Source organism: Salarias fasciatus, chromosome 13 (assembly GCF_902148845.1).
Source record: "Salarias fasciatus chromosome 13, fSalaFa1.1, whole genome shotgun sequence".
NCBI classification, from domain to species: domain Eukaryota; kingdom Metazoa; phylum Chordata; class Actinopteri; order Blenniiformes; family Blenniidae; genus Salarias; species Salarias fasciatus.
The window spans coordinates 10899120-10925424 of record NC_043757.1 but is presented as its reverse complement, the minus strand read 5'-3'; the positions used below and the strand labels follow the sequence as shown (position 1 = coordinate 10925424).

Below are 26305 nucleotides of genomic sequence, written 5' to 3'. Positions count from 1 at the left end.
AGATGATTCCCTGTGGTGACCACAGCACGAAGCAGCATAAACACAGAAAAAGATGATTAATTTATGTAGGATAAGATGAGTGACAGCAGTTTAATTGAAGTATGGAATGTGAATTTGATAGAATAATGTAATGACAAGGGTGCACATGACCAGCTACGCAGATATTAATGTGCTGCAAAAATCAATAATGCTGAACGTCAAGTAGGTCACTGCAGCTAATTTGTAAACTGGGGCAATGACGCTGGCTTTCTCGTGTACGAGTGTTTTTTTTGACTGAGCAAACTTTTGATAATTCAGAAACAACTGAAATTACGCAGAGACTTTGCTGTTTCGACGTCTACAAAGAAGCAGCAGGCTGAGCCGGGCAAAGTTGTGAAATGCGGCGAAGACATCCTGCCCGCATTCACAAGAAGGAACAAATTAGCTGAGCTTCTCAAGGAAGTTGATTCTTCTTTTGTTTGAGGAACATGAGCAGAGCTAAACAGGCGGGATCCCTCTTCTTCCTCTGCTGAAATGCTGAAATTATTTCGCTGATGAAGCAGATAAATGGAGTGAATATCATTCACTTCAAGCAGAACACAGATAATGGAGTCCACCGTACAGACTCTAAGCGGGGAGTTATGGACCAATGTGGAGGTGGATGAATTTTGGGGACTGCTTTTTGATTCCAGGGCTACTTTACGCCCTAAACATTAGCCTGGCGTACTGCTCAGAACACCACAGCAGGACTTGTTGGTTTATATATGCACAAATGAGGCTGCCATCAACGTTAGTATGGCTTTGTGCTAACTCTATGGCAACTACTTCCTTCTGCATACTGTGAAGTTCTTTTCTGTGACACCTTCAGCTGCCCTGTGGTCAACCTGCTGCAGTTTCATTTGCAAAGCAGATAAAAAAAAAAAGGATGCTGTGCTTAAGAAATTGTGTGATAATGGGATTTTCTACATCACGCCTACTGCTACAAGTGATAAGCAGTGACCTGCAGCATGTGTGCAGAGAACATTTTCATTGCACTGGTATGGGAAACATTCGAAAGACAACACCTATTGCAGTTCAGAGAGAAAAAGTTTACTATTGGAAAATGTCAGGATGAAGTCAAGTTATGGTGACAGTTTAGACTTCAGGTTGATGCTGAAGGTCAGCACTAATTCTTACTCTGATGGGTTCAATGAAATATTTTAAATCAGATACTATTCCTTTCAGTTATCAGATGCTTTCATCATGTTTGATCTTTTAAATTGTCACTGGGATATTCTAGACCTCCACGATTTTGAAAACACTGCACCATTCCCAAGAAAAATGAGGCCATGGATCTTGACAAAGATGCCATACTGAAAAAAATGGAGGCTTTAAAAGCAAGCAGGAGTAGCAGTCCCTTCAGATAAGACTTGATCTTTACAATTAATGGAAGCTATCCATAAAAAAACACCAAAAAGGTCAGACTGTGACTTTCCATGCATTTGACCCAAAGCCAGAAGCTGACCTGCGGACGGAGTCGGCTCATTGGAGATTCAAACAGAAAGTAAGGCGTGCATCTGCAACACTTCCATCATTCATGCAGGAAGTTGAAGTAAAGCACAGTGAGGGAGATGCCAAAGATCACAGCAAGGTGAGTCTTACGAATATGTGGGGTGATAAGTGCAAAATACCATCTTGGCGTCCCAACAACAGAAAGTTTTTAAACCAGCATTCAATTTAAAAATAATCACCTTCATTAAGATATTTTGAAGGCTGTGCTTGGTACAGTTTAGTGGTCATGCCCTTCACACACAGTTAATGACCACACTTTTAAATGCCAATCATTTCTTTGAATATTTACTTCAAGAGCCGCAGCACGTTCTTTGAGGATGCAGCCTTGAAGTTATAATTAGTATTGCCTGAAAAAATAAATGTATTTTCTTTATTTGATGACCCTTGATAGCCTTCTCTACATTGTAAATGTAATGTCTTTATTAATGAGTGTCATGGCAGCTTCTAGTTCAGATAAAAATGGAATAAAATTTCAAACAACCACATAAATTATACCATAAATTCTTGCAGTGGGTAACCACATATGGTTTCTCTGGCAGCAGTTGTTGCCTGCGTGTATGATATGTGTGTACTTGTGCATCTGATGCTCCTCTTATTTCAGGATGTACAGCTTGAAAAAGAGGCTTCTTTTTTGTTTAGGAAATTTAGCAACCTGTATCTTGAAATTGAAACTGTCTGAGTTCTACAGCTCGAGGCAGTGGTTGACTCCAGTCTTTGTATCTGCATGTGAGGGGAAGACACAGGAAAAAATAAAACTTTACGCCATGGGTCGATCTACAATCGCTGCTGCTCCACCTGTCCAAGGCTCTCGGTTCATTGCAAGTTTAATGCTTCGTAAATACTACTGACAAATGTTGAAAACAGAACAAAAATAAGAACCTCATTACTATTTTATGAACAGACTCTTCATCTGATCGGTATTGCTTTTCTGAATCAACAGGGAAGGCACTGAAAACACCAGCGCAATGCATTGAGAGAACATCATAAGCAGCAAAAGAATAAAATGGAAAATATGAAATAAAGGAAGGGCCAAGCACCCGTGGGACATCTTTGTGCAGAGCTGCTCAGGCTGGGGAATAACGCTGTCCTGAGCTGCATGCACATGAGAGAGCAGCAGTCACACATGAAAGCAGCGAACGGGAGCCTGGAGGCCTACACAACTATGAGGTACATTAAACGTTATGAGAAGACCTGCACACAAACACTACACACCAACAAACACAGACACACACTCACACAAAAGTCTGTATCCTCCTTTCTTTTCAGTTTTCAAAAGAGTTTTCACATAGCCGAGTCAGCCCTCTCTGGCTAAAGTGAGGAAACTGGCAACAAGAGAAGATTCGTGTGACATTTTGTCTTTGAAGCACAAAGATGTGTTGAGGTGGCATTGCGCTTGTTCATACCGATCATGCTGTTGAGACAGAGATCCTGAATCTTCTTTTGGTTTGGACCCAGCGGAGCTCCGCAGAAGGACACGGGGGAGTAGAGCGGCGACAGACCCGAACTGACACCAGAGAGGAGACAGAATATCAATATGAATCACGGCATATGCTTTATGCACAAACACCAAGCGAACCGGGACTAGCAAATGAATACTGCTCAAGTAAAGGCGCATCAATTCAAGATGTACAGATTTAATATTCTGATGGTACTGTTCATTAAAAAAGAAATGGTTCTCCAGAAAAACTGAAAACTGTGTCTGTCCGGACTTTCTCTCTGCTAGTCAAATTATATTTTGAGATTTTAAAATAATTTTTTTTCTTTTCTTGCACAGTGTTTGACCTACATGCTCACAGTGCTTGAGCTGGTGAGACCTTCCAGATATAACCTTGTTAAGTGTCCCAATATGTAAAGAAGAGACCTTTGGGAAAGCGTCTGTCAGCAACATGCTGAAACAGTCAGCCTCTGTACCTCAGGTCAACTGAAGGAGTTTAAATGTTTCAACATATTGACAGAATAAAAAGAGGTTGGTAATTATTTAAATAAGCATAAATGAAAAAAAAAATGGATACAAAGACAAATGATAAAGATAGATTATTTAAATATATTATTTATCTCATGCTATATTCTTTTTAACTCCTGCTTTGTTCCATCTGACTTGCTTATACTTTAATGTCTCATTTTCATATTAATACAATTCACTGCTTATATTTCCATGTTAAATTAAATTTCATTTGAATTGCAATTGTCATTTTAATATTAAATCTTTTTGTGTAAGCTTTTAAAAAAAATTTTTTTCATAATTTAAACATTTTCATCTAATATTTCTGCACGATTTTGATGATAGTTGCTAAAACAGAGTGAAATACAACAGGATTTAAAAATACAATTAGGACATATTTGTTAACAAAAACAAAACCTTTCCTATGTTAATTAGAGTCCAATTTATATCATCATGTTGAGTGTCTCAAACTACTGTGTTGTCACTGCAGCTATATAAATTGCACAAATTAGTTATTTATAATGTGAATCGGGTTAAATCATGAAGAAGTTTATAACGACTTGAATTAATGATGTCCTGTGATGGAGGTGAATTTCAGATATATTTAAAGATCACGTTACCATGACAACACCATCACAGAGATCAAACCTGATTTCATAAATATAAATTTTTAATTAGAAAGATAAAAAAGTTCCAGCAAATACCAAGTCCGCACAAAAACCTCAGTTGGCTGAGACTTTAAAATTTTAAGTGAAAAAAGTGTCATGGATACTGGAGGAAAGAAAAACAGGATGGCGCTCATCTGTTTAACGTTGCATATTTCTCTCTCCTTCCCAGATTAATTTAGTTTGCTCACAGGCAAAGAGAAAGTCACACAGGAAGGAAACTCGACAGCGAAATGCAAAGCTGTCTCCCCGCCAGCAGAAGCAGCAGCAGCAGCAGAGGAGGACTCCATCAAAGGGAAGCAGGGCTCATCAACAACAGCCAAACTCTGCACCAGGCACTGCGATGACTAAATTTAGGTTAGAGGATTATGCAGTTTAAAGTCAGTTTAAGGCACCTGAAAAAAAAAAAGTTGTCAAATTGTATACCATTCCCACTTCCTGCCACAGAATCCCGGGAAAACTGAAACCTCATTTTGCTGAAATACTTAGGCAGGTGTACCTGGGGTTGACAGCAGCCTTGCCAGTGTGAGCTTTGAGCTCCCACAGCATGACGCGCCCGTCGCTGACCATCAGCCCGGCGTTGTTTTCGTTGACGGGACAGATGACCATGCGATACGGTCGCACCGTCTTGGTAACGCGGATGGCGTCACATTGAGACCGGAGGTCGTAGACAAGCTCCTGAACGCTCTGCTCTGGATCTGGTGGCAGACAGGAATAACTTGAAGAAGTATAACGCCTGACGTGACACTGCCAGGAAACACAATAGATGGAAGGAAAGGCAGAAGAGGAGATGACTGTGAAAGAAAGGGCAATTAGACGACCAAGTGACAGCTTCTGGAGTAAGTGTGAAAGAAAGAAATTGAGGAAAAAAATGAGAGATGGTGAAACAGATTTAAGAAGAAAAAAAGAAAGATTAAGAAATAATAAGTGGCTGAGCAACACAAGAGAAAATGTCAAGAAAAAGAAAAATGGGAGTAGACAGACGAAAGGAAGAGATAGCACAGAGACAGAGTGAAGAAGGGAGACGCAGCGAGGCAGTGGACTCTTATTGGTCTGGCAGGCTAAACCAAAGATAAATGAGACAGTAAGAGGCTAAATGCCCACTGGAGCATAGAGAAAGGCTACAGGCTCTGAGTGGAGGGCTGTTTTAGGCTGAGGGGATGATAGCTGGGGGATGGCATTGTGAGTGAGTAGAGTACCACTGACACGCTGTACATGATCGGGGCCACCGCCGCAGGGCTGCTTTCATACCTGCTGCTTCCTCTGGAGCGACGGTGGAGCGGCAGACACGCAGGGTGATGCAGCCGTTCTCGTGGAGGCAGTAGAGGGCATCTCGCTGAGCGCAGGGAATCACCTAACAGCGGCGGAAGCCAGGAAACAAGTCGATGATGGGTGTGCATGCTCCAATATCTCTTTAACAGACTGTGTTTTCCACAGAAACAGAGGCTCAACATGTTAACGTGCAAATCTGCATGTTATTTGGTACAAACACAGATATAAGCAAAAGATCATCTGAATCAGAAAAGAATAAACCATACATATTAATTGACAATGGGTTGTTCATTTTCAATGATAGTAAATTGAAAAATTAAATTACAAAACTTACATTATGCTCACTGCTAGTTTCTGACTGTCTCTCACTGATGTGTCACATTCTTTAAGGTGTCCTTGCTGCTGTGGCAGGTTAATGCTCTCTCCAAAGAGATCTGACTTTCTTTATGTGAGGGAAAATTGTTGGCAATTTTTTCTTACATGCTTCTGTGCTGCTGGATTTTAGATTTAGACTCTTGTTCAGTCCAAAGAAACAAGACCTTTACCTCAAGGTCAGTTCTCTCACTCCCTAAAATCTGTCTTGGTAATTCTAAAATTGCATCAATCTTTTGAATAATTCAACACCAATAGAGGCAGCAAAGTTTAACCCTGAAGCAAGACGGACGCTTTAACCTTGTTGTACAGTAAGCAGCCTAAATTTTTCTGTTGGAGGTTCAATTCATTTACACAACCATGAACTGTCATGTCAAAGAACTGGATACTGAGCGATATATTGTTGTGCAGACAAAGACTGTCTCTTATATCACGGAAAAAAGTGCACTTTTATGAAACTTTGTTCATATGCGCATGAAGCTTTATGTATTCAAAATATATAGGAAAGAAATAGAAAACCAAGAGCCCCAACAGTCGGCGTTACTGATTTTGTACAAGAGAAACATCAATTTAAAAGTGTTTTTTTTTTTTTCTAGAACAGAAGCTGTCTGGAGTTCAGTCAGTGAGGTCAGGTGGCCCACTTCAACGACAGAGGCAGCCAATGCCGCCCATGTTTGCAAAAATCTTTTTGTGTGAAAATCTGAGAAAAATTTGGCATTCCACACAATGTTCATATGAACAGAGCACTTTATATAAAGTCAATTGGAGGGCGTGAACACATGTTGAGAAGAGGGAAAAAAAAAAAAAAACTTATCAGTCTTGAATGGGAACCAAATTTCACTGAAATAGCAATCTAAAATTGAAGATGAAAGAATAACCAGAATGATAAACCGCTAATCACCAACTCCAGAGAAATCAACCTTAAAGACGACTATATGAAGCCAAGTTATTGGCAAGGTATGGGTCGAAGGGGCAACCATGCGCCAACCTCCACTGGTGAAAAATGCAGCCAATGTGGAAGTGAAGAAAAACCTGTAATGCTGAGGAAACTCCAACAGATGATGGCGATGATGTTGGTTTCAAAAAGAGGCCGAGTCTCATTCAAAAAAAGCCGCATTTCAAAATGAAAGTAAACATATAAAGTGCCCGGTTTCAGAGTGTTTTGGTCTCTATCACTAGTTTCCACAACCGCGCCAGCTTGAACAGAGTACAACTTTCACATAAATCATCTGTTGATTTTATTTTATGAGTTAAAGTTTCGCACAAATCACCCTATCACAGCACCTCCTCTGTCCATGATGCGCTCACGTGACAGGCTCGACCAATTTACCACCATTACATCCGGTTTCAAATATTCAACATGGAGACATCATGTCCAAATCCTCAAAAAGGGATTTCAGAACGTTATGGGTGACATCACATAAGTTTTGTCCATCTTTTACATACCATCAATGGGGGCAATGCGCTACGTCCTCTAGCCTAAAGAGAAACCGTGCAACATTTTGTGGACAGATAAAACTCAATACTCAAAAGATTTATTTTACATCTGAAAGATAATTTGTCATATGATAACTTAACACTGAAAACAAGAGAAGTAGAATAGAGCAGTAAAATGGTTAACCCAAAGACGATCTCCTGTCATTGCTTTATTAGCTGGTTTTATCAAGTACAGAAAAATGGTATGGCACCACTTCATGTCTGTCCCAACTCTCCATACACACCTTATTGACAATGAACATTTCATGTTCACAGTAAGATCTATTGCAGGAGGTGGTACTGGATGTTCAGCAGATTAACTGCAGCTTATATGTACCTGATGAACTTGCTTTGTGCATGTGCCAATCCTTACACAGGAGCATCTATACTCCTGCTCGGACCTCTGCAAAGCTGCGTCATCAGTCATGTAAATTGGCTATGTGACAAGCGCTTTGTAACACTTAGGGAAGGAAGGCGTTGGCTGGACAGAGCCTGGGCGGCTGAGTAATGCTTCTCTGCTTTTACTCTTGGTGACATCAAAGCTCACGCTTTGACTGCAAAGGTGTGTTCTCCACCTTTTGGGTCGTTAAACAATGGACACATTTATTAAAATAAGATCGCTGACAACTCAAGGAAAGTGAGATTTATGAAAGAGCATTACGCTACACAGCAGAGTGTGAATTTTACACATGTAGGACACATCATGCCACTAATGCAGAAATTAACCGAGGAACAGTAAACTGGTCCGTGTCTGCGTCACTCAAGCATGAAACTGGAGGAGATTGATTCAAAGGGCACAATACAGAAAAGCCATCAGAGGAAAAACAACAAAACAAAAACAATGAGATGTCTTTCGAAATATGTTCCGTTTTCCAGAAAGAACGAGCGAAAGCTGAATGAACAGAGCAAAGTGAGGAGAGCCTTTGTTTCATTACTGTTTCATTACTGGCTCTGCAGCTGTGACAAATCCTCTATATAATACCCCACCAGCATTCATCAATTTCCAATTAGAAATACTGCCACTAAAATAGGGGAATTGGCACCTAAAGGTCAACCTCGTCACTGCGGGTGAATACAGACGAGGATCAAAAGTCAGGCCATGTGGGGGCTGGGGAGATTTTTCTGCTGTAGTTAAGGACTACATGGTACTGCTGTGCACTTGTCACACCTTAATGAGGTGAGCACTGAGAAAGAGGAAGAAAAGTAGAGACGTTGATCATTGGAGGCAGGCAGAATTGGCTTCCTAGAAGAATAATGCATTAAAAAAAACATTTGGATAAAGTCCTTCCAGTGATCCAATAAAAGTAGAAACTGTGCACTCCAAAGGAGGAGAAGATGGTAAAGTAGGGCCCAGCCGCGAGTGAAAATGCACATTCAGCCTGTCATTCATCTAACCGAGACCAACTGAGATGTCAGTACAAATATTCTGCAAATTGTCTTTGCGTGTTACTTCCAAACGCACAGCAGGAATCCATCAGTGTATCCCAGCAGAGAGCAACCTCGGAGCCAAGAGCTTACAGAGTTATGACTCCAAAAACTAAATCTAAACCTTTTGCCCTTTAAGAAATTGATGAACTCCATGTAGGTTTGCTGTTCACACATTTTTCTTATTGAGGTTGCATTACAGTGATGTGCTATACCAAAAGCTGGGATATCAATACTTCATGCTCAAACTAAAAATCAGGTTATTTCAAATAATATGATGAAATTTCACCACAATGTTTTATTCTTATTCTCACATTTCAGTGTTGATGTCTTCAAAGCAGAAAATCAACTGTATTTGCACTCAGTCAAAGTTAACATGCATCAGTCACTCAGTGGATTATCTTGAAAAAACTGAGGGAGTTAGTTCCTAAAAATTAACAAGGAATAAGTCCTAAAGGAAACATAAAGACTCTTGCTATGAAAAAAACATCTTTAGCTCATATTAGAGGGAATATAGAGTAAATATCAATCTAATGAGGGAACTGTTTCTAAAATCAGGAAAAAAAATGTCATTACAAGTACTAGTACAGTATCAATAAGCATGTCCTTAATTAGGAAGAATTGTTGCGTCTCACCTGGATGAAGGGCACCCCAGAGCGCTCGATAGCCACCACACCAACCGTCTGGCTGAGCTCCAGGTCCAGGATTAAAATCTCTCTGGGATAAAGCAGCAGCATGTGGTTCCTCTTGGATGGCAGGTATGACAGCTGCAGACAGTCGTTCAAGGTCACTGCTTCCGCACTGGAGCGTCAGAAGGCAGGAAACACAAAGCATTGAAACAATTAAGTCAGAGCCAGTGTCAGGTTATAATCTGCTCTAGGAAAAGTCCTGCAGGTGCAACAACTGGTTTAACAGATCAAGATTGCGCGCACTTTCATCTGCGAGCGGAGAACAGCAGTGAGAGCCGCTGTGATGTTTGGATTGGAGAAAGTGGCGTAGTCTCAAACACAAGACATTAAAGCTGGAAGCGACAGGCATGTGACCAGGACGAAGAGGACTGAAAATTAACAGATCAGACAGCGAAGGTTGAGCAGTTTAGAGAGAAAGACAGAGAGGCCAGGTTAGGACGGCTCCGAAATGTGCCGAGAACAGATAGTGGATACTTTGGATGGAGGATGTTGGATATGCCACTGAAGGTGCAGGAGGAGCCTAACAGCAGAAGAGGGATGGGTACTGCAGGGGTAAGAAGCAGATGATCTCTTGTGCTTCTCCACGAGAAGCACAAGAAGCACAAGCTCCAAGGACAAATCTTCACAGGTTGTGCACAAAACATGTTTGAAAAGGTAAACTGCACCAAGCTAAAAGATGAAATAACAGGCTGTCACCAGCCTGAAGAAAAATCACCAACAATATAACGAGCTTCTGCTATAACCACAACATATGCAAATGAAATATGCAAATATGATCTGCTCCAACGTGGTGCAGGATTCTCAAGTCTGATAACAAGCTTATTCATAAAACTCCCTTTTCTGAGACTAACTTTATATTTATTCATGTTTTTCCACACAGAAGTCTGGATGAATTAGTTACAATTATTTATAAAAAACTTAAAAGTGAATTTGGCTTATTGGATGAGAAAGCTGATGCACCGTGGAGTAGTAGTTTCCACTCCACGCGCCTCACAGCAAAAAAAATGTCCCCAGTCAGTGGAGTGGCGTTTGCATGTTCTTTTACTGCATGTCTAGTTATCTCCAGCTTGGTTTGTGTGTGTGTGACTTCAAGGTGGTTTCCATCCATTCCAAACACTGCCTGTAGGTGTGAATGTGGTTGTGTGTGACTGCAAGGTGGTGGGACTATCGAGCTGGACAAAGCGTATCCTGAATTCACCTAGAGTTAGATGGAATTAGCCCCAGCCCAAAGCCCCGAATGTAGAAAATGGATGGATGAAAAACTGATGAATTATTCAAAACTGTTGTGATCTTTGTGAGTTTCAGGGAAATAAAGGAAAACATTAAAGTGGCTTTGACTGAATGATGGGAGGCTGATAAATGTATCATTATTTCTGGGAGTGCCACATTGCAATGCAAAGCTTGTATTTGGTGTAACATCTTTCATGCACGATAAGATTAATGACAAATATAATTATCCACAACAGCAGTCGGGTTTGATTTGTCTATATGACAAGAAAGGAGTCACAAGCACTTAGCCATCCAGTCCAGAGACAACAGAAAGCTGATTTCCTCTGAATCTACGAGCAGGTCTCTAGTCATAACTCATTCCTACAGCTTCTTTTCTCTAGGTCACAATAAGAGCACATAAAAGCACAAAAGGAGAGCTGAACTTTAAAGCACAATGGAGATCATTATCATCTGGGGAAAGCATTACAGATTAAAAAAAGAGAGAGAGACTCAATAGTCGACCCTTTAGGACTTGTAGAGTTAAATTACAGAGCTACCAGCTTACTGAAGTCTAGTGAGGAGGAGATGGGGGCTAAATGACTCAGCTACCAAAGGGGAAACATCACAGTGAAATGGTGAGTGTGTATGTGTATGTGTGTGTGTGTGTGTGCGTAACTCTGATGCAAGACAACAAGGCAAAAAAATGTGTGAAAAAAAAGAGAAGATGATGGAAAGAGCAAAGGAGAATGAAAAGTCCAGTAACTTCAAAATATTCAGCTGTCCAATTATCGAAATATCACACACTCCTCACATCTCACTCGCTTTGCTGTGAAGAAGACATGAATACCACAGCAGCCAGTGTTTCATACACAGATATACACTGCAGCAAGCACACACAGATCGAGAGCAGTTAAAGAACTCCTCAGCTTCTGTTACACAGTCATTGCAATAAACCTTCTACTGAGAGGACGCTGAAGTCAAATCCAGTGTTTTTACCTTCAATAGAAACTCTGGCCTCAGCTTGTCATTTGGAGACAATACAGAATACATTCACACAACTTCTTACTGCTGGAAAGTGTTGCAGTATTGAGGCATTTTCCTTGGACTTTCACATGCACAGAAAATATATTCTGGATTGCACTTTTGACTGATAGCAGCAGCCTGAAAGATAATATAAAACTTAGAAAACTATAAAGACTTCATGTGATCAGAATAACTTTTTTCTGCAATTAATTAAAATTATATAAGTACCATGCCACTAGGCTTTTAGTGTAAAAATTACTTATTCATAATTGTTTACTTTTTGTTTGTGGTTTTTTATAAAGTTGACCTTAGGGTGTTGCTCTCTACACTCTCTATCTCCATAAAACTCAGAAATTAACATTTTTTAATAATGTATACAGACCTATGGCTGGAAATGTATTATGTTCTCTGCTAATTAAGATCCACTCGTTGCATATTTGTATTGTAGTTGCACAACCACAGGGGAGTTGCGGGCTGCGACAAAAACAGAGCAATTTCTGAAAGAACCACACACATCAAGAACAGTTCTCATGGTGGTCACAGCTCTCATCATACACTCCAGCGATTCTACAAGGTGTTCAATGTGGTTGAGATGAGGTCCGTCAACAGGTCTTCTCCACACACACATTTTGGAAGCAGTCTGCTAAACCTGTTCCTGTGGTGGTTCCAGACTCTGGAGATAAGAGGTTGCCAACGGCTGCAAAATTTCATCTTTGAAATCTCTTTGTATTTGGAATTGCCTCCAATGACAAACAGACTCATTTTTCCAAAACAAGAAGATGCGACCATCAGACTGCATTCATTCACAAAAAGATGTTACTAAATGCAGCAAATGAAAAATGTCAGCACCGGAGGATGCTAGAAGCTCGAAACAATCGTCGGTTGCAACAGCACAGAAAAGACAGTTGGCATTTCTTAAATGTTTCATTGCTGTAACTCATGGACTGATCTCTGCACCCCATCCAATGAATGAATGCTTCTTAAATGTGTGGCCCCTTTTTAAAAGGGAAGTAAATAGTGGTATTGTGGAGCTCTCAACAGACACCACAGTATAACATTTCCGCAAAGAACTGTTACAACATAAAGAAAAATCCTTTCTTTGTGTATATTCTGTGCTTTTTTTTTTTTAATTTCATGAAAATTATCTTGAAATAACCCAACACCGCTTAAATTGAGGAAGTAAAAATTAAAAGTGAGCAGCTGGGCAACACAAGTTTGTGGCAGCAGCAGTACAAAAACAAAAAACGGTCACCTTGGGGAGTTTTTTTTTTTTTTTTTTTTTTTTTACAATAGTTTGGAAAAAAAAAAGTCTCCTGAAGGAATCGAGAGTCAGCAGTTGAGGAGGAAACTGCAGGAAACAGACGGCACATCTCCGAGCGGCTCAGCCGCTAACCGGCTTTGTTATCCAGATGGTATCACACAACAACCTCAATGGTTCCCCGACTCGTTTCTTTGGTTTCAAAGAAAATATATAATTTATTAGTTTCCTTTCTGTGTAATTTGGAAGCAGATTACAAGTTGAAAAAGTGTTTGTTGCTACCACAAATCATAAAATACTGAATTTCCGGCCGTCAGGACAAGACAGATGCCTGATATCACATCGGGGTCAAATGTCAAGAGCCATATCATATATGCATATTATAAGTTGACGGAATGTTTGTTCGCAGGTGTGTGCATTCATGTATTCACAGCCGTTTTCGGTCACCTCAACAAAAAGAAAGAAATGCGTGGCAGCCACCTCAAGAGACGCCACTGCGTTTGACTCGGTGCTGCATTCGCTACTTTTCTGATAACAGCTCGATGGAGCAGGCTCCCGTTTAAAACCCACATCTATCAACTGCTGGCAGACGGAGCCAAAGAGGCGAGATACTGTAACAGTGAACATGATGAACACCGAAACTGACACAGAGACAAAGGCACACTGAAGGAATAATGCACTTTCAGGAGCAATTACACACATCGTGGAAGGTGAGGAAGTGAGGTGTCACATACCAAGAGAAGATACACAGACTGAATTGGACAGGATGTGATAGAGGGAGAGAATAAAGAAGACTAAGAGTAATAGAGTGTTTGTTATTAGAGCCGGTTGGAGGACGTAGACAGAAAGAAAGGGATGCTCCTGCTATAAATAATCCTGTTTGACAGCTAAAAACCACTCAGGCAGACAGCTGCCAACACATCAAACAAGTCTTTGGTTCCTGATCTATTGCAACTTTTTGTGAAGTATTGTCTTATATAATTGCAGAAGTTTGTCACCAAACTGCATTAAATCAGATTAGTCTCTTTTGCTTGCTTTGTGTGTTAAAGAAGAAAAAAAAAAGCAAATCTGTCAAGTTTTTTCTTCCATTTGTTAATTTTACATCAGCTCAAAGCATATAAAGAAGTTTCACATCTTTGAAAGACGTGTCGTGAATGTATGGTATGAGAATCTGCCTGATCTTAGTTTTTTTTCTCCATTGGTGGCTCATGAGTACATAAAACAGAGCTAACCTAACATGACATAATAAAGGGATAATCATATACTAGTGGATTCTCTGTGATCTGCTGCATGCTGGTCCTTTGCCAGGCCGTGCTGCTATTAGCTTTGCTTCAGCTGGGCTTTTGTGGAGGAGCGCCAAACAACCAGCCTGTGGTTTGAAATCAAGTCTGCCAGATGACTTCATTCTGAGGATTTTTTTTTTTTTTTTTTAATTAAGTGAAATAAAGAAGGAGCTTTAAGGACACAGTAAAAAAGAAAAAAAAATGCACCCTTCTCATAACAATATTTCAATTCCATGATGAAAAGAAGCTAAAAAACTTGAGTGGCCCATTGAGTGATTTTGATTTTTGGGAGGGTTGTTTCTGTCCTCTCTCTCTGCTCCACTCACTTTGTAAATATAGTCCATTTGTGAGACTCGGTGTGGTAAAAATCAGTCTTGACCCACACAGATATTTCCAGGGGAAGCCACATCAACTGACAAACCTGAATTACAGGTTTCAGACATGGACTAAGAGATGAAAGCTGCTCCTAAACTGCAGTTTACCTCCAAGTAGTAGAATGAATCACTGGATAATAAAGGCATATTATTTCAGACTACGGAGATATTTTCAGCTCCCCTTACCTTCTTCTCCTTGAATCCTCACTACTGGTGCTATTAGATGTGTTCAGATGGTCATCAGCAGGTGACCAAGCAGATTAATTCGTGTTGGGAGTTGAATGTGATAGCTGCTGATAGCTCTTGATGTCAGTTTTCCTTCAGATTGACTGTACCTGCCACTTTTACAACTTGTGCTCTGAATGTGGCCGCGATCATGCGAAATTACAAGGTTATCTACTAAGAAATTCCATTTTTCCCCCAAAAAAATATTCTACTTTCCAAGGTGCCAGGTTTGAGGTCGTTCAGTGAAACTTTCCCGCTTCAATGTCACTCTTTTTTGATATTGATTTCTCGAGAACGATATCTTGCAGAGGGAGTGATAATAAATTGTCCTGACTCTGAACCAACTTCAAAGGCGAAGAAAAGTCAACGCCGAGTGCAACGAGCAAACAAGTTTTCTTATGCAAGTCAAGCGCAGGGGGAGAACACGATCCCAACTCTCTCACCGATCACACCTTGCTTCAGGTGTGATTGATGCCTCTGCTTTATGTCAGCTACACCGGAGTGAGATAAGCTGGCTCAATTCATTTTAAAGACAGAAATTCACTTTGGCAAAATTGACAAACGGAATGAAGAAGGAAGAACCCGAAAAGTGGACCGAGCTGATCGCACCTGTTGTGAACTCATACAGAAGAATTATGTTCAAAAAACACCCAAAGATGATGAACAAAGTGATTCTTACGTGGGTTTCTCATTGGTGATGAGCACTTTGACCTTGTTGAGGGCCTTCTTGGCACCGGTCGGTGCCGGGGTGGCAGCCGGAGCAGGTTTGGTGTGTGCCGGGCTCGCATGAGGACTGGCGATGTAGACTTTTTTGCCTGCGCTGCCTGGTGGCTTGGCATGGGAGAAGTCTGTGATAAAGACGATCCCCTCACTGGTCAACACTGCCGAGAAAGAGAAATGAAAGAACTCAATCCAGTTACGCGTACCTGCCAAGTGCTGCAAAAAAAGTAAAAGAAATGATAAACAGTAAATCTAAAAGCTGTGACTACTCTGTTCACTTACATGCCATGTTAGAGGGGTCAAACGGGTCAAAAGAGAAGGAGAGGATGTTTTCAGCGTAGCTCTTCTTCCACAGCTTGGTGCCGGTGTCTCCGTTCCACAGAACGATGTAGTTGGGAGGATGGACGGCCAACAGGAGATCCCGAGACGCATCCTGATTCCACAACCACTCCAGGTCTGACAGAGAGAGAGAAGAAGACGGAGGATCGAGGCCGGAATTAGGAGGACGAAGGTGTGACGTGCATCAGCTGGAGTGGCAGTAACAGCGTCTTAATGAAAACAAATGGCAACACCGGAGCAACGGCGCCATATTTCTTGCTGGCAGAGCTGCTTGGGGTGAAGTCAGCTCCCTGCAGCAAGCTGACAAACACTCACAACAAGCCCAGTGGTTGGTAGCTTGAATACTTCTTACCCTGGATTGGTTTCGAATGCTCCTGGATCTCACAGTGGGCGGTCCCGCTGACCACATCCCACACGATGATCTTCCCCGACGCGTCTCCCGAGGCCAGCCGCAGACAGTACGGCGAGCTGATGTTGTGGTAGTAATTCTCCCTGGACCACTTCACCTACCAAACAACAAGATCACTTAAGCATATAAGGCTGTTTGTTTGTGGAAACCCAGCAGGATAATTTGCAATTCGTCAAAAATTCAACCACGAAGGATGACTGTCGGAAGTTTTATGCACTTGAATACTGGGGGGAAAAAAACCACAACCAGTGCAGGTTCTAAACATGAAAAGATGAACGGCTATCTGGAGGGTGGTCTTTAAATAATTGATTTTGTTTATATATATTTTTTTTTTACCAACATGCTCTTTAATGTAGTTGCTTTTCCTTTTTCTTTCTTGTTGTGATTCAGCAAGCTTCTTGTGTCTGGCCAGGTTGTGAGGAATGTCCTGCTGCTGTGGCTGTGGTGCTTTACAGGATTAAAGTGTGCTTCAGAGTGAAGAATGAATGCCTTGGATTGAGCACTGGTCCCGATAATCACTGTAGAATTTATTGTCCATTATTTACCTTCACACACACACATCTTTGGACACACGCACAGACACACGCAGTGGGATTGTCCGTCATTGCTGCAGCAGCCTTTATCAGTGTCGCTGTAGTTTGTTTACACAGTGAAGCGGAGCTGAAGCTGTCTGTCACAGAGACGACAAAACTGATCTACTCAAGGTCACACAACGTTCATGCCAATGCATGGACACATAAATATTACTCCATCAGTGGACGTGTGTAAATATTTCACAAGTAAAGCAGCACAAGACTTAATGAGAACTGTCACAAAGATGCAAATGATTTAAGACTCAGCCATGCAAAAATATTGCATTCACTGCACTGTATTGGTGAAGATGTAAGACAACACTGATTAGAAGATGTTTCCTTCTTCAAAAGGCTCAAACTTAAGAGAAAGTAATATTCTGAAATATTGCAACAACACATAGATGTGCACACAAGCAAATACATTCAACAGTGCAACTTTGCTGCGCTTTCCAAATGTTTCCTGGTTGCATACAGTTTAAACAGTCTCTGGCGTTGCCAGCCTATTCCTCACACAGGCCTTTGGTTTTGCTTCAGCTATCATTGCTCTCATGTCGTGACTCCTCCTGCTCCTCTCACGGTGCGTCATCCTCCCTGCCAGCCAAACCATTACAGATGCGGCAGTTTAAAGCTTTAGAACAGCTTGTTCACAAAATCCAGCACCTGTGGATGGCTTTTTATCTTCCGAGCATGATCAATGAGTCAGCGTTTCTTACACACACCTGACATTTGACTGGCTCAGTCCTGTGTACCCTGTTGGCATCCTGTTTCTGGTTTTAATTTTTACACCCTCTTTGTGATTGGTGGTTTTCTTTTCCTTGGAAAAACCTAGGTGGAAAAAGGCCGCTAAAAAAGATGAGACAGCTTTTATTAAAGTTCAGTAAAAACTGAATGAAAGAGTATAAAACAGGGTCTCTACGTTTCTGAAATCCTACTGGTTACATCTTTGTGTCTAACACACTAATGGTCAAAACTTTAAAACCTCAATTTTTTCTATTTTTATTTATTTATTTATTTATTTTTTTTGCAGTTTGAGTCAAGTCCAACGGATAGTTTCTAATGGTATAAAAGTACTGGACAACTGGTTACTCAAAATTTAAAAAACATGTACAGAATTAAAAAAGTCAAGTCAAGTCAAGTCAAGTCAGTTTATTTGTCAAATATGCCATACATAAACACATACAGCACAAATGAAATTACAGTCCTCTCGGACCCACGGTGCAACAAACAAATAAATAAAATAATTTACTAATAACACAGTAAAACACAAAAGTTCAGGCCTGAGGTCAGTGGCGGGGGGCAGAGACAGGGAGTGGGGGCAGAGCAGGGAGGGAGTTTAGCTTCCTGACTGCCTGGTGGAAAAAGCTGTCCTTGAGTCTGCTAGTTCTGGCCCGGAGGCTCCGCAGTCTCCTAGCCGACGGCAGCAGGCTGAAGAGGCTGTGGGCAGGGTGAGTGGGGTCACCTGCGATCCTGGTGGCTGTGCGGGTGAGGCGGGTGTTGTAAATAGAGGAGAGGGAGGGGAGAGAGACACCAATGATCTTCTCGGCTGCTCTCACAATGCGCTGCAGGGTCTTGCAGCAGGACACGGTGCAGGCGCCGTACCACACCGTGATGCAGCTGGTCAGGATGCTCTCTACAGTGCCTCTGTAAAAGGTGGTCATCATGGGGGTCGGGGCTCTCGCTCTTCTCAGTCTACGGAGGAAGTAGAGCCGCCGTTGAGCTGTTTTAGCCAGTGATGTGGTGTTGGTGTTCCAGGAAAGATCCTCAGAGATGTGCACACCCAGAAACTTGGTGCTGCTCACTCTCTCCACAGCAGCACCGTTGATGGTCAGTGGAGCATGCTGGGAATGCTCTCTCCTGAAGTCCACAACAATCTCCTTCGTCTTCTCCACGTTCAGGTGGAGATTGTTGTCCTGACACCACGTGGCCAGGCGGCTCACCTCACTCCGGTAGGTTGTCTCATCGTCATTGTTGATGAGACCCACCACGGTCGTGTCATCAGCAAACTTGATGAAGAGGTTTGAGCTGGATGAGGGTGTGCAGTCATGGGTCAGCAGAGTGAAGAGGAGGGGGCTCAGCACACATCCCTGGGGGGCCCCCCGTGTTCAAAATGATGGTGCCGGAGGTGTTGCTGCCAACCCGAACTGCCTGTGGTCTCCCTGTCAGAAAGTCCAGCAGCCAGTTGCACAAGGTGGTGTTGAGTCCCAGCCGGTCCAGTTTGTAGATGAGCTGCTGGGGGATGATTGTGTTGAATGCTGAGCTGAAGTCGATGAACAGCATTCTGACGTATGAGTTCTTGGTCTCCAGGTGGGTCAGGGCTGAGTGGAGAGCAGTGGCGATGGCGTCATCGGTCGAGCGGTTGGACCGATAAGCAAACTGGTAGGGATCCAGGGTGGATGGGAGGGCAGACTTGATGTGCTGCATGACTAGCCGCTCAAAGCACTTCATAAGGATGGGGGTGAGTGCGACCGGGCGATAGTCATTGTAGTGGGATGGAGACGGCTTCTTAGGAACCGGGATGATGGTGGTGGCTTTGAGGCATGTGGGGACAACAGCCTGGCTCAACGAGATGTTAAAGATGTCAGTGAAAACATCAGTGAGCTCCTCAGCACAGTCTCTCAGGATACGACCAGGAATATTGTCAGGACCTGGGGCTTTCAGTACATTGGTCCCTTTGAGGAATCTCCTCACGCTGTCCGGGGACAGTTTCAGCACCTGGTCGTCAGGAGGAGGTGGGGCTTTCTGTGCTGGGGTGTTGTTGTCGGCCTCAAAGCGAGCAAAGAAGTCGTTCAGTTGATTCAGCAGAGAGGTGGAGTTGTCACAGGTCTGTGGAGCGGGCTTATAATCCGTGATGGTCTGGATCCCTCGCCACAGGTTCCTGGTGTCTCTGCTGTCAGTGAAACGATCTGCGATCCTCCTGGAGTACTGTCTCTTGGCCACTCTGATACCTCGTGACAGGTTAGCCCTGGCTGTCCTTAGGCCTGCTTCATCCCCAGCTCTGAAGGCAGCATTCCGAGCCCTCAGAAGTCTGTGGACTTCCCCTGTCAGCCATGGTTTCTGGTTGGCGTGAGTGGAGATGGTTCTGGAGACCGTGACGTCGTCCATGCATTTCCTCATGTAAGCAGTGACGGTCTCTGTGTACTCCTGGAGGTCTATGGTGTCGTTGAAGGTGGCCGCCTCTCTGAACACACTCCAGTCAGTGGTGGAGAAGCAGTCCTGGAGTGCCGCTGACGACCCCTCTGGCCACACACGGATTGTCTTCTTCGCTGGTCTGTTGATTTTAACCAGCGGCCTGTATGCTGGCAGGAGCATAACAGTAGTGTGGTCTGAAGCCCCGAGGTGGGGGAGGGGGGTGGCTTTGTAGGCACCACTGTGTGTAGTGAAAACATTGTCCAGGATATTAGCACCTCTTGTGGGAAAGTTAATATGTCCATGGAGTTGTGGAAACACGCTCTTTGGGTTAGCGTGGTTGAAATCTCCAGCCAGGATGAGGAAGGCGTCAGGATGGGCTGTCTGCTGCTCACTGATGTGCTGATAGAGTTCATTCAGTGCCCCACTCCTGTTGTTGGTGGAGCCAGGGGGGATGTATATTGCTGCCAGTAAAACAGCTGTAATTTCTCTTGGCAGGAAGAATGGGCGGCACTTGATGATCATAAACTCCACCAGTGGTGAGCAGTGTTTACAGACGACAACGGCGTCACGGCACCAGGCGTCACTGATGTAAACACAGAGCCCCCCGCCGCGAGTCTTCCCCCCCTCGACGAGCGCTCTGTCAGCCCGGTAGCATGTTAGCCGCTCTAGCTGGATAGCACAGTCCGGGACGCTGTCATTGAGCCATGTTTCCACGAAGACAAGGACACAGCACTCACTCACAGTCTTTACAGATGTCCGAAGAAGGCGGATGTAATCCAGTTTGTTATCCAGCGAGCGCACGTTAGCCAGGATGATGGTGGGGATAGCCGGACGATGAGGGCTAGCAGCTAGCCTAGCTCGGATACCTCCGCGCTTACCCCTCTTCTGCTTCCTCCTGTTCCGCCTGTGGCGCCTCCACTGTGGGCTCACCGCAGGGGCGAGGGTCGGGGGTTGAGCGGGACTCCGGAGCAGACCGTAGGAGCGGAGCTTTTCCACGTCCGCTGAAATCTCTGACGTGAATGTATTTCTGAATATGATTCTGCGGATGTCGAGCAGAAGCTTGCGGGAGTAAGTTCTCCTTGGGACGCACAAAAAACACGGAAACACCGTTTGGTCGGGACAGAGAGGAGCCGCTGCGTGTGCACGCGCCGCCATTCATGTCGAAAGAAATCCTTTTTCAAGCAACAGGATATAGGTTAACAACTTGAAACTGTTCTGCAGCAATAGAGGTTGATCAACCCTTGCCATTTGGTGCTACCAATTCCTACAGGTGTTTCAATTTACTAAAAGACTGTTTATTGTAAGTAAGATCTCTGCGCAGAGTGAGTGGTTTGAAGTCTGTGAAGCGAAGTTGAAGCTATCAGTCAATTAATTACAGATGCAACAACAACTTTTGGAGCGCATTTCTCGTTCTGCTATTCTATCATAGAAAAAAAAGAAAAACAACTTCTCATACTGGAAGATTTGCATCTTTTTCTTTATTACTTAATATTCAGAAACGGTTGTCGATCCCTGTGAAATGAGTATTGAAGTCTCCCTTCAATTGTCAATTTATTTCACTGGGAAAGTTCTCATTAATTAAAAAGAAAGACAAGACTGTTAATGAGCCACATTTATCCCAAACCAGCTAATTTTCATCTGTTGTCATTGGCCTGATTTTAAAATGGGAAACCTCAGACAAATGTGGAGATGCATACAAAAACAGATTAACTGGAAATTCATACCAAGTATAACATGGAACAAAGCAAATATCCATACTAACATCAGAGTAAAGTAAAAGAAGGAAAGATGAAAAAGCTAACTACATTTTAACACAAGACATTAATGGTTTTATATGATCACACACGCAAGCACACAAGACACTTCAACAGATGGGGGATCGAACCTGCAACCTTCTAATTCTGAGAGACAATTCACGCTGAAAACCTAAATACCAACTGCTGCAAATACTGAATACATGAAAACAAGGTAAATCAACCAAGATCAGCAACACTACGATCAATAACGGGACAGCAGGAGACAAACGGCTGTAAAAACCTTTTGTAACGTTCAAGTGTTTGATGGTTAACAAGTCACCACTTCAGCTGACTGATTTCTTATGTTTACAAGGAGTAAATTCTGCTCTTCAGATGCTCAGAATTAATGAATAGTAATTTAGTAAGTGATACAGTCTCCCCTCAAGGTCTTCTTTTGTTACCTAATTGTAAACTGTTGGAAAAAGAAAAAGCTTTTAAGAGGGAGAATATTCTGAGAATCAGGATTTTCTTCAACAAAACTTTTTTTTTTTTTATGTTTCTCTAATTGGAAATTAAAGTGCAACTTTGTAGTAAAAAGAGACCCTGATGAGGTGCAGTATAAATTGTTCTTATTTGAAAATGTGTTAATAAAATAATGAGAAAAAAGTTATGCCTTACTGTAATTCTTTGGCTGTTGTTCCGATTCTATTCCCACATTTTTATTAGCAATTTTTTCACATGAAATAAACAATAGTTCAGGCATCAAGATGATTTTGGCAAATTAAGGCAAATAAGTTCTACAGAAACAATGATGGTTGTAAAAATTCCCTGTATACACACACACACACACACACACACACACCTGCAGCAGCTCTCCTCATCGCACAGCCAACGCTACGCTACGAACACAGCAGAGATTTTCAGATAGGAGTTTTTGGTAACACTTTACTTGAAGCACCCCTGTATAACACATATAGCACTGTATAACTATAGTTATAAACACTCATAATTGATCACAATGCTTTATAACATCAGGACCTAACCCTAACTCTAACCCTATGCTGTATAGTGGGTTATAAAGCATTGTGATTATTTATAAGTGTTTATAACTACTCATGTGTTACCGAGTTTTTGGTTCACTTGGTGCTCACTTGGAGAAACCAACTAAAGCCTTAATTTAGATTTGTACAGCAAATACAATGGGTTGCCTATAGGGCTGAACGATATATCGTTATTATATCGATATCGGGATATGAACATTCAGGACATTAGTTTCTCAAAATCAACGACATCAAGATTTCCCTTGCTTGCCCTGCATGTAAGCTTGCCCATGCACAGGTAAGGCCAACCAACCACAAACCTCGTTTACTGGTTGACAGCTGATGGCAGAGGGCGGTTGCAGAATCTGCACAAACAAGTTTGGTGGTAGTGGCAGTGAGTTCTCATTAATAAAACTGCATTATTTTACATCCTTTTGTATTATGATGTTTTTATTTTTCTGAAAAATGCTTAACTTTCACTGAAACCATTGTAATATATCGTATCGATATCGAGATATCTGGCATGGATATCGAGATATGAAATTTTGCCCATATCGTTCAGCCCTAGTTGCCTATTCAGTCATGATTTTTCATGCAGTGCAACATACAGCATCAAGTCATGCTGAATAACAGAAAGCATTCCAACAGCTTTGAGGAAGAAATGAGTTCCCTCAACATTTTTTGACCCTGTATAGACTGACAGACTGGATAAATTAGCCAGCAAGTTAACCAGCGAGTGGAAGTAAAGCAAACTACAGTGCTTGAAAAACTTACCTTGACTACATTTGCTTTGTGTTTCTCCAGCACCTGGATTGTCTGGGCTGTTTTTGGATCAATTATGAGAATACTGGAGTGACATCCCTGAGCGATAAGGCCCTGCCAACCCCTGCAGGACATGACAGAAAGACAGAATAATGGTAATTACAAAGGCTATCGATAAACCATACACAGAACAGCATCATACATTAGGACAAAACTGAATAGAAAGCAAAGTCTTGAAAACAAAACTCAATTTTGCTTTGAAACACAAGCAAGGAACCACCACTGAATGCACGCTAGGAGGAAGACAGAGCAGAAGCAGAGACAGGGAATGACTGCCGGGGAATTTTAGGCCTTAATAAATGTTTGTAAGTGGTACTCTCAACCACAGTGACTGACAGTGATTTGCATACTCTCACCTATGAAAATATAATAATAAGTGTTGAAAACTGTAAGTTGCATAACAATTTTAAATATCTAACCTACTGTCTTTCAGTAAGTGTGTCAGCATATGTAACTGGAATGCTAAATCACTCAACTGTAAGCTAAAATTGCTCCTTACATTCTCAAACTTTCAGTTAATGAGTCCCAAAGAAACAGATTGATCAGTTCAGAGATGTGGCTGACTGAAGAGAGACTGAACTTCAGGGGCTACAGTTTATGAGTTTTCTGTCATCAGGTAACATCTCTATACTTCATCCTCATTTTACTGCATTTTGACTACTGTAGGAAACCTTTTTTGTGTCCGTTTAGTGTTTACTTGAAACTACTGTTATTATGGGTTGATCGGTATAGTGTATGGGTTGCTGATGCACTTAGTTGTAGAGGTTTATATGGCCACAAGATGCAGTACATTTGTGATGCATGGGTGATTTTAATCATAGATTATATACCTTTTAATCAGTGAAGCACACCATTAGTTAACCTTTGTGCCTGATGACTGAATAACCTTCGTCACCTAATCGCTGTTGGATGCGAGCCATTGGGAGAGCGTATAAAACAGGATCTTCTGCCACATCCAGCAGAGTGGCTAATACTGGGTGATGATAGGTGCTTATGTCACCAAATGCCAAACCATGAAAACAAGGTTATATAAAGTCACTGATACTGGTGGTAAAAGGTGGACATCCGTCATCATGCTTAATCATTTTCTATACACGACACCTGGAGGCGGCTCATTCACTGTCATGGTATATCACAGTATATATTCCCACTTACTCACACATCAAATATGCATTCCCTGTTTAGGCCTTTCACATACAGTTGTCAGACATGAGCATATAATATACCAGCAGCATTACATACACTAAAACCCACATGTTGCATCCCCGACACACATTTTTCCACATTCGTTTCACTGAAATCAATGCTTATAGCAAATTATATACAGTTTCTCTGCTTGATGATAAAAATACTATGAAAGAAATTAGCTCTAAAGTTCAGGAATGAAGTAGACCTTGCCAGATTTATCTCAATTTAAATATATATGATGCATGTCACATCATTTTAAAACTTTTGACTATCCATCTCAGCTTACACCAGGGAATGGCAGGATGCACCATAAGAAATCCAAAGCTACATAAAATCATCATGCATCCATTGACTGTGAAAGCAAGTCTTTGAAATGAGGGTCAATATAAAGTAAGAAATAATATATTTGTTGGCAATAAACACGATCACCGTCAGCCACTGAACCTTATAATAAGTTAAAGTTCGGTGTTTTTCTGGACAAACTAAATAAGATCGACAATACATGCACAGTGAAGGTCAAGACAACAGAAGCGACAAAAGAGCCTCATGAACATCTTGTCACTTTGCGCGTGCTGCCTTTGAATATAATGTAAACACACGAGGTTACCAGCGCTTGTCACCCCCCAGGCTTCACTGAATTGAAGTCACGTTGTTGTCAACGCTTCAAGCAGCATTTCAGAGAAAAAAACATAAAGGCTGGAGGAATCCATCAGGCCCAGTAGAATGTCACATAATCACATGACACACATGACAGCCTGCAGACTTAGTCTTTCGACAGAGAAAAATCCACAGTATCAGCAGCACATAACACTGCCATAGGTCTAACCAGCAATAGAAGTTACATCCACAATAAAAACGTGTTCAGTGACATCTTTCATTCAGCTTCTTTGAATTAATTAGCTACCGAAACATGCTAGCTGCAGAGATGTACTACTCACCAATCAACTGCGGTTTTATTCTGCAGATTGAGAGTGCCAGTCAGCGTCCGAGCCGCAAGCTTGATGTTGACAGTGTAAGGAATCATTGTTGTTCCTCAATATTTGTGCTACAACAACATTTATTGACGAACAACAGGTTTAAACCAGTTAGCTTCCCGGTAGCGGCTCTGTTGTCAATTCTAACAGGAAGTGACACTGTGCTTCTCAACAGTACGCCGTGTAGCAACAAACTCCATCTGGATATAGTTCCGCTTCAGGGCAAGCCTGGGAAAAATAATGCTATTGATCAGTGATATTTCTTTTTAAATAATTGTGGTTGTAAAATGTCAAACCATAGATTTATTTTTTATATGCTGATTGCTGTTTTGCTGGCATAAAATAGAAAACTAATACAGTGTTTGCATCTGACCTCTGTGCTTAGAAGGAGGATCAATCTCTGCTGCTCATGGAGGATGTTTCATGTAATGATATGTTCACTTGTGTCTACCTCATAAACTGTGACTCAATACTGGGCTGGGTGACTTACAGAACATCGTCAGCATTTTCTTTCTCTCTTTCTTACGCATTCCTACTTCTTTACCTTTCTGAAGCACTTTATCAATAATGAGGACAAATTTAAGGTGTTAGTGCAAGCTATCTCAGAAAAGGATTTCATAATGAAGGGTGCAA

General features: G+C 42.0%; 1 protein-coding gene across 1 annotated transcript in view; it reads right to left on the bottom strand.

Annotated features, from left to right (window-relative positions):
- The window catches only part of wdr11 (WD repeat domain 11), a 66918-nt gene extending 41095 nt beyond the window's left edge, over positions 1 to 25823 (bottom strand). Inside the window, exons 1-9 of the mRNA XM_030106229.1 lie at positions 25637 to 25823; positions 23463 to 23574; positions 16155 to 16308; positions 15746 to 15919; positions 15423 to 15624; positions 9318 to 9483; positions 5389 to 5491; positions 4637 to 4835; positions 2934 to 3034 (exon numbers count right to left, since the gene is read on the bottom strand). Of these exons, the coding sequence (XP_029962089.1) occupies positions 2934 to 3034; positions 4637 to 4835; positions 5389 to 5491; positions 9318 to 9483; positions 15423 to 15624; positions 15746 to 15919; positions 16155 to 16308; positions 23463 to 23574; positions 25637 to 25722 (1297 nt within the window). The 5' untranslated portion in view covers positions 25723 to 25823. The remainder of the gene's footprint in view (positions 1 to 2933; positions 3035 to 4636; positions 4836 to 5388; positions 5492 to 9317; positions 9484 to 15422; positions 15625 to 15745; positions 15920 to 16154; positions 16309 to 23462; positions 23575 to 25636) is intronic.
- Between the last annotated feature and the right edge of the window lie 482 nt (positions 25824 to 26305).